Source organism: Drosophila nasuta, chromosome 3, assembly GCF_023558535.2.
Source record: "Drosophila nasuta strain 15112-1781.00 chromosome 3, ASM2355853v1, whole genome shotgun sequence".
In the NCBI taxonomy this organism is placed as follows: Eukaryota; Metazoa; Arthropoda; class Insecta; order Diptera; family Drosophilidae; genus Drosophila; species Drosophila nasuta.
The window spans coordinates 44,836,222-44,848,467 of record NC_083457.1 but is presented as its reverse complement, the minus strand read 5'-3'; the positions used below and the strand labels follow the sequence as shown (position 1 = coordinate 44,848,467).

Genomic DNA, 12,246 nt, shown 5'->3' with positions numbered 1-12,246 from the left:
TTTTGTTGATTTTGAAGTAGGGTAGTTTTCTTGTTTTTCGTAAAAAAACAATGTTCACTTTTTAATTTCAAATTGAATCACAAATTTTTTCAAAATGTTTCTTTTTTAGAGTGTATGATAAATGCTTAGAACTAGTTTTAGTGTTTTGTTATTTAGATGTTTTTGTTTTGTTCTTTGGTTATACATACATAAGTGTATTTAAAATGTGCAATTTGTTTAAAAGCTATGCTAGAGTGTGTGCGACTTTTAAGCATCGTAGTGATTGATTTGTTGCTAGGGCTTTTGGATTTATCGTACATAGAGTTGATAGTTGAGATAGATCGATAGATCAGTATAGATAGTTAGATAGAGGCATAAAGTTTTCAAACACAACCACTTTTTGCGATTCTAATTCCAGTGAAGGTTTAATCAAAGCGTTAAACAGTTAAACAGTGTCCTGGCTTATACTAAACTATAATTAAGCTAAACCTTTTTCATCTTGTTGCCTTCTTGCAAAACAATTTGTAATCTTACATATCTTTTACGTTGTCATGAAACACAGCAGTTTATTATATTTACACATCCAACTACCAAATTAGTTACTGTTACTAATGTTATGGCATCATTTTAAATGCTGTTTGTTTTTTGTTTAGGAATTTCGTAAACTTTACTAACTACATTTATGTATGTTTGTATGTACTGTATGAGTGTGTGTGTTAATTGTTGGTTAAAATTCTTAATGGAATAGTTGGTGCGTTTTTATTTACAATTTGTTATTTGTATCTAGTTAGTTAATATGTATATATATTTTGTATATGTTATGCTAAGTAAGTATATTAAAGCTTAGGAAGTTAGTAGATTTTCTCTGCATGATTTCACGTCTCGTCTCAATTAAGTATAGAGGTGGTTAAGTAAATGACAATCTAGTGTCACTTTAACTATTTTTGTTTGCTTTTGTTTTGCAATGCTCTTAAAATTTTCAGAGTTATTCAACAATATATAATTTGCTTACAGCCTAAAAATATGCAGTACTTTTTTGACAAATTGTGTTATCAACTTCAGCCCAAAAGTATGCTACAAATCTGGCTGTACATGACCGGAATTTTGATGCCTTACCTTAGGAGGTAAGCCGGAAATTCGAATGCCCATTTCAAACCAATAAAAGTAAAATTGGTAAGTACATAACAAATTTTAAGAGTTTTCATTACAACGCAAACAAGATACTGAGTATGATCAATCCGAATCGATGTGATAGTTAAAAATAAAAATTATACACCCAATATCATCAATAAATAATTCATATATTTCACTAGAACTTTGCACGTAACACACAAAATGAGTTTTTGAGCTTTTACAAACAAATATTTTTGACTAAATAAATAACTAAATAATAATGATAATAATAAAATAAGAATTAAGCAAATACCCGTGTCGGCAATCCAAGTGCGTCGTCAATTGTTGGTTGTGCCGATTAGGAATACATATTAAACATAAAATTGTACATAACTAAACATTCGGTTAAACAAAAAAGGATTGCAGTACCATAAAGTAAACGCACACACAGTTATTGGCAAAACATATTTAGATTCATTTATCGACATAACTATCAATACAAACTATGAAAAAGTTGACTACAATTTTGATCACTGTACTTTTTTGTGCGATAAACATTGGCTCAGTGAAAAGTTAATAGTTGCATTCACTGATTGACTGATTGGTTGATTGATAGGGCGAGCGAGAGCGCGAGTGTTTAAATGTAGATTTGAGTTTCATTTTCCATATAATAGGCGGCTATATGCTTACATCTTGTTCTACCCTTTACGTATAGTCGCATAACTGTTTGCTACGCGCTGTCTAGAAGAAAAGGGGATCTTAAGTACTTTTCACTTGGCTCTTGACCGACGACGAGTTGCTCTCATCGGTGGGCGGTGTGTCCAATTGGGTGCGCACCAAATGGGCCGGCAGTTCCATGTTGATAGGATCATTGAGGCGTCTCAGATTGTACTCCAATTCTGCAGTTCGGCGCTTCAGACGATTATAGTTCTCCACATCGAACTGCTGCTTTTTGGCATTCCGATAAATGCTCAGTGTGTACTCACGATTATACACATTCTCCATGATGTATTCCTAAAAAAGATTAACACAATTTAAGTGAATATTCTAGGAAAGATTCGATGGTGGTTACTCACGCGCTTGGTTACACAATAGTAGGCATACATGGCCATTGTGGTGCCATAGGTGACGAAATAGGTCACAGGTTCCATAATATCCCAAGAGTATTCCCACCAAGTCAGACGCGCCAAAATGCCAAATTGCACCGACATCAGACCCAGACCCATCCAAGTCATCATGTTGGTGCGTCGCTCAGCCCGCTTGGCAAGCTCCATTTTTTTTCTATCAAATAAGAAGCGAAACATTAGCATAGAGTTGTCTTTTATTTTATTGCTAACTCACCTCCTCAAGTGGCTCTAGTTCATAGCGTAGACTCTCCAGTTCCTTGGCCAATTGATTACTCTTTTCCAGCTGATATTCACCCACATTGAAAGCCTCGTAGAGCTGTTGTTTGATTGTTTAAAGTGATCAAATATTTGACAATTGATTCTAATTGATTGCCACACTTACTTGTCCTATGATCTTGCGCACATCGCTCATTTTATCAACCGTCTCCATGGTGATCTTCTCACGTTCCGGTGGCTGCACGCCAAGTGTCCGATTGTTGATTTGTATGCTGTTGATTGATCAATTGATTGATGAGTGCTGTGTTGTTTGATGGGTTGTTTGGTTAGCTTACCTAAACTCATCATCCAGCAGTCTCTCAATGGTGCAGGAGGAGGCAATACGCACGCCATGCTTGTTGATGATGGCAGCCCTATCGATACCGCGATCCTCCTCTCTTAGCATGGCCAAAAGATGACCCACGGTGTGGGAGATGGGCTTGAGGGCGAACTGGCATAGCTCATTTCGACTGGGCAGGCGAATTGTCAATTGGGGCATGCCATTCACATACTCCAGTAAAACATCATCTGCGAGGAGACAAGAATGAAGAATTATTATAAGAGATAAATATCGCTAACCTAGCCCAACAGTTTTTATGATTATTTACAACTGTGCCACATTGCTTTACTGTATTTATTTATACTAAATACGAGTTTATTATTTATAATTGCGGCGCAAAAGAGCAGCAGCAGTAGCAGCTACTCAAGGTTGTTGAATGCAGTTAGCTGTTCGCATTGCTTGCTCAGCCATAACGCCAGGGCGTCGATAGAAGGCAGCAAAAGATTAGGGAGAGGGGAGAAGAGAGGAGGAGCTGAGACGCCCTCTCTCTCAAGCTCTAACTAACGCTTGTTCAGTGCATGTGGCAAAGATTGGAACTTGCAACAAATGTGCGGATGACACACAAATGACAGGCTGAACAATTCAATTAGCTGCTGCTCAGCTCAGCAATTCGACTTGAATTTTACGCACAAACACCGTACACATAAAAAAGAAAAACAAATTTATAAAACAGTTTTTTCTTTTCTTTGGTTTTTTCGTGCTGCAAAGTTTTCACTTTGTCGCATGTGTGGGGAGGCATCTCAAGTAGCACAGCATGGAAGAAAAACAATGCTTACACTCGCAAGTTGCATACACTCCACCATATAGTAAATACACAACAATACACACATTTCGATGTACATGCAACACGCCAAGTGACCAACGAAGCAAGTAACCAAACACCCGGCAACACCCCCTTCTCCCACCCCATAAGTAAGCTTTGCCAGCTTCTAATGAAGATTTGCCTCGACTTAATCGCATTTACTGGGTCTCAGTCGCATCTCAAGTTGCCTATTGATGACTGTTGTTGTTGTTGTTGCTGTTGTTGCAGCCGTTGCTGTTGTTTTGCGGCGCCACTGAAATGTGGGTAACCAGTCGTGTTGTTGCTGCTGTTGTTGTTGTTGTTGTTGTTGGTTGGCTAACTGCTAACTGAAGTCTATAGCTGTTGTTGTGATTATTATTTTCATGCACTTTGATTTTTTGGGATTTTAAACACAATTTTATATGTACACTCGTATGTTTTATGTTTTCTTTTTCTTCTACTACTCTACTCCACTCTACTTTGCTCTCGTTGTTGCTGTTGCTGTTGCCGTTTGCGGCTTCTTCTCCTTTTATTATTGATAGTTTGAGACTTTTTTGTGTTAATTTTTACTCAGTTAACTTTCTGATTTTCGCGCTTGCAGACGTGTGTGTCTCGGTCTTGTTGGTCTTCTTCCACCAGAGGTTCTTCTCCTCTGCATTCGATTCGACTGCCCAAAAAGTGTGTGTTGCTATCGTGCGTTTGTGTTATTTTGTGCCTGCTGCTTGCTGTACGTGGCAAGCAGCTATAAAAACCGAAAATGCTATAAAGTGATATAAGAAACCTTAACTTAACTTGACTTAACTTAACTCAACTTAACTAACTAAATAAAGCTCAGTAAACGATAGTAAAATAACCGGTCAAAGAAGAGTTCTATGAACTTTTGCGTTTTGCCGCGTCAAACTGTGTTTATACACCGCATGCCACATGCCACTTGCCACATTGAGACAATTTTATGTGGCACTCACACAAACACACATACACAAACAAGTGACTGATAAGATTGTTCTTAAAGACCCAAATAAGTTTCATTTTGCACAAAACTGTGGGCGATGGCCAAAGGCAAAACAATTCGTCTGTTGATAAGCAAAAACCACAGGATACATGCATGATACATGACGCACACACACACACACACACACACAGGATACACAACATATGCTGTGTCACTGATTTAGTTGTGGAGTATAATACTATATGTATGCATGTGTGTATAGCATGTTATATAGGTAGTTAGTAAAACCGCAGACAACAAACGTGCAAACATTGATTAAATTCCTGTTACTGAATACGAGCAGCCGCTCGCTTCGTGTTTTCTCTTTCTATTTTCCTGCTGTGCTGAATATTCCCTGCCAACTTTGCTCTCTCATCAAAACTTAATAGTCAGTTTCCGCACACTAAAGCATGAGGTTGAGGTTAACAAGTGTCACACACTCACACACACACACAGAAATAAAATTGCATAGGTGTGTGTGTGTGTGTGTGTCTCGTCCTCAAAATGAGGTCAACGTGTTGCAAATGTTGGTGTGGCAGCAAAGCGGAAATGCAAGCGGCAATCAGCCTACAAATTTATAACAGTCAACCAAATGCTGCGACTCCGCGCCGGATTGTGTGTGTGTGTGTGTGTAGACAGAGTGTATGTGCGGGGGGTGGTGTGCTTGCAATTAACGCTTATTTAAATTTACTACGCCGCATTCAAAGAGCAGGGCAAGGACAAATAAGCCGCCGCCGGCAAGTTTTGCATGCGATTTCGCTAGGTCAGCTGGCACTCTGAATGTCCTGCATTCACTTTGTTAATTGAATTGCCAACTGGCATTCATTTGCTTTGCACTTAGTGCTTAATTACGACCGATTAGTCGTAGGCCTAGCAAATTGAGTTGATGGAGATATACATTATTGAAATGGAAACTACTCAATGGAATACTTGAGTTTAAGACAGAGATATTTATAAATAACTTATTTTATTTTGAAACAGAAATAGGTGCCTTAACTTATTCTAGAAATAAAATAAATAATAATGAAATAGAGGTTCTTTCATATAGTATAAAAAAATACTATTTATAGAACACAACTCAGTATTTTTGACATATTAAAAGAAAAGAAACTAATAGACTTGTTCTTAAAATAAAATTAATAATAATAGAGGCTCTTCAGAATATTCTATTTATAGAATACAACTCAGTATTTTTGACATATTAAAAAAGTATCAATTTATAAACTTATTCTTCACATAAAAATAATTTAACGGCGCCTTCTAAATTCTAATTGAAATAGAGATTCTACATTATAGTATAAAAATATGCTATCTATTGAGCACAACTCTGTATTCTTGTATTATTAAAAAAGTGTGAACTCCAAGGCTTTTTCTTAAAATAAAATAAATATTATAAAATCCTTTAATTAGTAATAGAGATTCTTCAGCATAGTATAAAAATTACGATTTATAGAATGTATGTTTGTTAAAGTTAAAATAGAAAGAATCTCTAGACTTCATATAGAAATATAATTCATAATTGATTTGAGATAAGGAGTTTTCAGTAGTATAGAAAAATTGATGATTCATAGAACATTGTCGCCTATTAATTCGAAATAGAGATTTTTCAATGTTGTTTAAAAAGCACACCTCTTTATTTTTTTTTATTCTAATTTGAAGTACCGATTCTGCAATAAAGTATGAAAATATCCTTTATATAGGACACAAAATTCAACACAACCCCGGACTTGATCTAGAAAATAAAATTAATATCTTGTCGTCATTTAAATTATGTTCAAAGTACTTTCCGATTCAGATAATAAAAGGCTTCAATCAAAAAAGTTTACCTCCCACCCCCCACAAGATAACAAGGACATACATAATATTTGCTTAAATTTACATAATTTAAATGTTTGCCTATTACGTATTCAGGTGCTTATCCACACAGTTGTGACAGTTTTGTGCGAGGCTGGCAAAGTCCTTTTCAAGTTCTACTACGTCTGCGTTTAGATCTATCGCGGACAATCAAAATGCTGGCACAAAATTTCGTAGCATACTTTGCGGCAGTTGCCTTATTTCAATATCGCATTGCGCATACGCCCCGTAAAAAGTATTGCATGATTTCACGAGTCTGCAGCAGTATTTGAGCGTGTCTCTGACTAATGCTCTCCCTCTCTCTCTCTCTCATCTATCCTCCTCATCGCCCACCTAAAAAGTTGTTTGAGTTGTGGCGCACATGCGAAAATTGTCCTTTGCTGCATTATTAAAAATGCCTCGTGCTGCACAATTTGGCTGAGATTTCATTTTTAACTCTGCATGTTAAACGAATGTGCGTGTGTATGTCCGTATGTGTGTGTGTGTCGGTGTCTGTGTCTGCGTGCGGCTATTCGGCATTTAAATTTAATTAAAAAAACTGAAGCCGCAAGTCCAAAAGAAAATAAATTATAAAAACAACAAAACAACAAGAGCAAAAAAAAAATAAAAACTGCATGCATAATCAATTTAAACACACAATTTTCATTAAGAGCTAAGCAAGAAAAATTAAAGCAGAAAAACGAGAGCAAAACGAGTGAAGAAAAAGTTGCCGCAGCATACAAAGTAAAGCAAAAAAATAAAAATAAAACGCGTTTACATACAGTCTATTAGCGGGTAAGTTGGCGAAATGTTGTACTAGTAAAAGGAAAAGGTAATGGTAAAGGCAGCTGCATGGGGGCCACGATACGAGAACAAACACGACAAACTCGGCAAAAGCAAAATGCGGCAGCGGCAGCGGCAGCGGCTTTTGTGTGCGACGAGTCGACGACAAGAACGGCTTCGACTCTCATTCCTTTGTTGTGTGTTTGCGCGCCATCAATGTGAGGGTTGCTCCTTGTGTTGTACCTGACCAACCGTCTACCGTCTATACACACACACTCGCTGAACCTACCATTTGTCGACTCGTTGCCAGTGTCAGTTGCTGCCTCCGCATCACTGGCAACACAATTTACGAGCTGCTGCTGCTGCTGTTGCGTTGTTTCCTCCCCGGGGCAAGTCGGCGACAAATTGGAGCTTGTTGTTGTGGTTGTTGCTGTTGTTGTTGTAACTGGTGTTGCTGCTGCCGTCGTCGTTGTTGTTGTTGTTGTCTCTAAGCGTTCAATTAGAGTTTGCTTTCTGCCCGTTGCGCTAAGTCCGCGGGCACGCAGACGCGCCCTCAAATCGCTGAGATTGAGGCGCTTCAAATCCTCATCGTCGCCTGGCAACGTAGCAAAAAAAAAATATCATACGAAAAAAAAAAAGAAAAATAGGCGTGCCAGAAAATAAGTGAAAAGAAATTAAAATTTTCCATCAAAGGTGTTAGGCAAGGCGTGGCGCACAAAGAACTAAAAAAAGCAGCACAAACATAAAGAACCGACGGCTGAAAAGTGCAGAAGCAGCTTTTCCTTTTGCATAATGAATCAAAAAACAAACAGCACACCAAAAGAAGAGCATATATATAAAAGGGAAGAAAAGCGCAGTTAAAATTGACGGCACGTGCAGTTAACGCCACGCAAAATGCACATAAAAAAACATAAACAAAGTCAACAAAATGTGTTAAAAAAAGCAAAAAGGAAAAATAACACCAAATGGCCTCCCAAATGTTGATGAAGACACGCGCTCGTTGCACACTGTCAAAGCACAGAACCAAAAACGGGCCTGGTGACATCTTTTATTTTATTTTATTTTTTTTTATCAAAACCCGGAAATGACACGCACAGCTGAAACACATTAATGCAGGGAATGTGATGAAATGTGGGTGAAATTTCGAGTGTGCCATGGGCGAGCCAACTTAATGAAGAGCAGACGAATGGGAGAGATGAGTGGAGAGGTGTTTCAGCCAGTTGACAGCTTTTGTTAGCCAGAGAATCGCGAACTGAGAGCTGCGAGTTTGCCAGACGCTTGTCTGATTGTGCGATTTAAACATTTTTTTGTGTCGAAAATGATAAGAAAACGTATTGAAAGGATGAATTGTTTAGACAGTTGTAAAATTATTTATCTATGTTAGGTTTTGAATTTTAGTGTACGTGCAGTTGATGTGCGCGATGTTAAAGAGAATTTGAGAAAACCCTTTTTAAATGTAAATTATTTTAGATGCCACTTTAAACGAATCCCTTGCCAGTTTAAAATTAGTTTGTGGCTTCTTTTGTGTGCAGCACTTTCATTCAATAATAATGAAATATGTTACAAACCGCAAACAAGCACAAACAATTGGTAGTAAAATTAGTTGTTAAATAAACCACTTTCTATATGCTTAACGAATTACGCAAACCATTAACTTTATATTAAATATGTTTGAATGAACATGTATTTGGTTTTATTAAATTCAATCTCCAAAGAAATTCCATACTTCGAATATTCATTTAGTTCCAATGGGAATCAACAGCAGCTGTTGTTAATGCTCTTTTTCCTTCCTCTTTCGTTAAATCAAAGCCTTTTTATTGAATTTAGTTTTATTCGGCCATAAAAGCCAAGTCATTTGAGCCATTTATCCTCTTATATGCATTTACCCTGCTCGAATTGCCTTTCGCTAGCTAATGTTTAACCTTTCTGACCAACGCTTTGGGCCAAACCTCTTATAACCTGTAAAATTATACGAGTGTCCTTCGTTATGTCCAGATACATTTTGAAGAGCTCTCGAAATGCTTTAAATTTAAGAGTGAAAATAACTAAACAACAACAACAACAATATCTCAAACTTTTATAGATCAAAAATATGAAAAAGAAAACAAATCACGACAGAACAACAACAACAAAAAAAACAAAAACAAGAGCGGAAAAAAACCAATGTGCCTTTAAGCTAATCAAATATTTATGAAATTGCAGGCAGCTTTTATAAGCCTTGGTAAAAAAAAACACACTCTTACATATAAATTCAGTTGGCTGTTTGTGTGTTTGTTGCTTCCTCCTCTCAGCCTCGTGTTTGTTGTTGTTTATTTATGTTATGCGTGGCAATAAATTTGCTGCCAGATTTAAACACCGTGGGCATTAAATAAATCGCATTTTATGACGCATTCAAGTTCAGATCACTGAGTAATTCCACAAATCAAACTGAGGCGGCTTCAATGTTGCAACTTAAATTCTGTGCACAAGATTGAAGCTGGCAGCAGCTGGCCAGCCATTCAGAAAAGTGCATTTAATTAATGGAGAGCTGAGCGCGACGAGAGAAAGAGAGAGATTGGCTTACAGAGCCGCATGCATTTCGTTGTTTTTGTTGTTGCTGCTGGTGCAAACGAGAGACGAATTTTCTTTTATGGGTCTCTGTGCTGGAAAACCGCAACGCGGCGCAACCGCTACCGAGAGCATTGTGTTATCCATTGTGCTTAGGCTTTTAATATTTTAGTTGGCGTTGGCTTTTCATGCTTACCCTGGAATGCGGCAGTACTTTACGCGCTTGTTTGTTGTTGCCCGCTGGCTTTACCTTGGAAGCGCCTTCTCTCTTTCCCCTTCACTCTCCTCTACTTCAACTCTTTTGCGGCTCGTGGTGTTTGCACAAACAGGTCAAAGCAACGCAGCAGTTCACACAATAAACTCAGCTAACAAGTGTAAACAAAGCAAAGAACTTCGCTGCGCACAAAAGTAGGCAACGCTTTTTTTCTATGCTGCAACTGCACTTTATACATATATAAATATATGTGTTAGTGTGGGCTTTGCACACAATTTAGCAACACATTGCAAAGTTTTTAATATGTGAAGTGCAAATACGAAACATTTGCCAAGCAATTGAAATGCCAATCAAAAATGTCACAAATAGCCAGTTATTAAAATTTGGCTGTTTTGCTGGCAAAACAAACTACAAATAGGAGCAATAAATATTTCAAACACTATTCAATAGACTAAAGTGTTCGAGTGTGCCATATAAAGCCTGGCAATTGTTTAACTACGCAATAATACTCTTTTCAACTAAAATACATGGCATGAAAAGCTCTCCTTTTTCCGTTGTGTGGTAAAAACATTGCAATTTTTCAGAATTTGTTGGGCAATTAAACTGAATAAAACCTTTGAAAGCTTATTTCATAAGCTGTAAACATTTTTTGTGCAATTCATTGAAAGCAAACAAATAATGCAATTAATTGCACAGCTATCGAGAGCATATCTTAAAGTGTTTCGCGTTATGCTTTTTCATTATTACTTTTTGCAGCACAGTTTATCAGAACGCAATCAATATCCCTATCATGCGCATCATCTTCATTATGGCTGTGTAGTCAGTTTTTATGCTCTTCTTTGGCTTTGCGCTGTGCTGCAACAAATTGGTGTAGCGGCATCCCAATAATCGATCTCTGTGGGGCACAGAAGCTGTCTTGGAGTTTGGCCTTCAGCTGTGCACACAGCGGAAATTGCACAATATGTAATCCCATTTGGGGAAATCTATGTATGTGTGTATACACTGCTGTTTTTAACTGGCCAAGTGAAAAACAAGCCAAAGCTCGCTGTGCTGGCACTCGAGTAAGAAGAAAACCTGTTAAGCACTCTCACCTGAAGATGACAGCAACAACGACAGCGACGACAACGACGATGACGATGACGACACTTTGAACTTTTGAAGGCAGGCAGGCAACGCAATAAACGCTGATGATTGCCTCAAGTGGTAGCAGTGAAGTGGCGCCACATGGATGCTCATTATACGAGGCAAAGAGACACACACACACACACACACACACATATTTGCCACTGACAACTCGTGTGTGTATTGCGTGTGTGGCCTCAAGCCAAATTAATTGCTTCAACTTTGAGAGGTTGAAAATGTTTTTGAGTAAAGTTTCAAATTATCTATCACTTTGCAGGCCTGCTGTTCGCCTCCTTCTTCTCTTTTACGCTGAGTCCAGCACATTTTGCACGTCAAAATAGGCTCCGGACAGAGTCACAGCCTCTGCTATGGCGGCACCATGGGCCACGGCTACTTTCGAACGTCACAAACGTCGACTTCGTCAAGGCAACGGGACAAGCGGTAAGTCCACAAGATATCTACTCTCTATAGCATATGTATATAGATTCTGGGGGTCAAGTTTCTAGTTTCAGCTGATGCTGGCATTAATAAACTATGCATGTGGTGGGAAGAACCCTTTTTGTTCTCAGTCCGCTCGACACAGTTGTAGGCCATAAAAATCAATGACGTATGCAGCAAGTCGAGCTGCTTCCAGTGTCAGGCACTCTCTCATAATAAGCTACAACTGGGCATCAATATTTATGGCAGGGTTGCCACTTATTGGACCAATTTATGTGTTTGACAAATGATTGCCCTTTCTCCTGCTCGCAAGAAAAACAACTAAGAAAGCTACAGTCGAGTGGGCTCGACTGTGAGATACTAGCTACTTATTTTGAATAAAAGCAAGTTAGTGTGGTATTCATTATTAAATATACAGTATCAATATACCGCAAAAATACTAAAATATACCAAATCTATATTTGGTATATTGACATTTAAGAGAAGCAAAACAGTAATGCATTATTTTTAAAATATATCACATTAATATATCTCAAAAATACTAAAAATATACCAAAGGCTATATTTGGTATATTGAAATTAAAGAGAAGAAAAATAGTCTCGCATAAATTTACAAATATAACACATTAATATACCTCGAAAATACTAAAAATATACCAAGGTCTATCTTTGGTATATTGATATTGAATAAAAACAAAACAGTGCGCTATATTTTGGTATGAG

The 12,246-nt window shown here is 37.7% G+C and overlaps 2 protein-coding genes across 5 annotated transcripts in view; one reads left to right on the top strand and one right to left on the bottom strand.

Moving 5' to 3' along the window:
• Positions 1-1,263: 1,263 nt before the first annotated feature.
• LOC132791740 (calcium uniporter protein, mitochondrial) overlaps positions 1,264-12,246 on the bottom strand; it is a 53,721-nt gene continuing 42,738 nt past the window's right edge. For 2 of the 3 annotated variants that reach the window (XM_060800786.1, XM_060800785.1), the window contains 5 exons: positions 2,771-3,002; positions 2,602-2,707; positions 2,434-2,535; positions 2,169-2,372; positions 1,264-2,106 (listed from right to left, as the gene is read on the bottom strand). In XM_060800786.1, the coding sequence (XP_060656769.1) occupies positions 1,852-2,106; positions 2,169-2,372; positions 2,434-2,535; positions 2,602-2,707; positions 2,771-2,973 (870 nt within the window). In that variant the 5' untranslated portion in view covers positions 2,974-3,002 and the 3' untranslated portion in view covers positions 1,264-1,851. Of the gene's footprint in view, positions 2,107-2,168; positions 2,373-2,433; positions 2,536-2,601; positions 2,708-2,770; positions 3,003-7,491; positions 7,798-12,246 lie in introns of all 3 variants that reach the window. The other variant, XM_060800788.1, reaches the window with a different exon arrangement.
• Positions 7,077-12,246, top strand: part of LOC132791736 (protein javelin) — a 33,504-nt gene continuing 28,334 nt past the window's right edge. The window contains exons 1-2 of one of the 2 annotated variants that reach the window (XM_060800780.1): positions 7,077-7,214; positions 11,363-11,526. In XM_060800780.1, coding sequence (XP_060656763.1) covers positions 11,465-11,526 — 62 coding nt within the window. In that variant the 5' untranslated portion in view covers positions 7,077-7,214; positions 11,363-11,464. The remainder of the gene's footprint in view (positions 7,215-11,362; positions 11,527-12,246) is intronic. The other variant, XM_060800781.1, reaches the window with a different exon arrangement.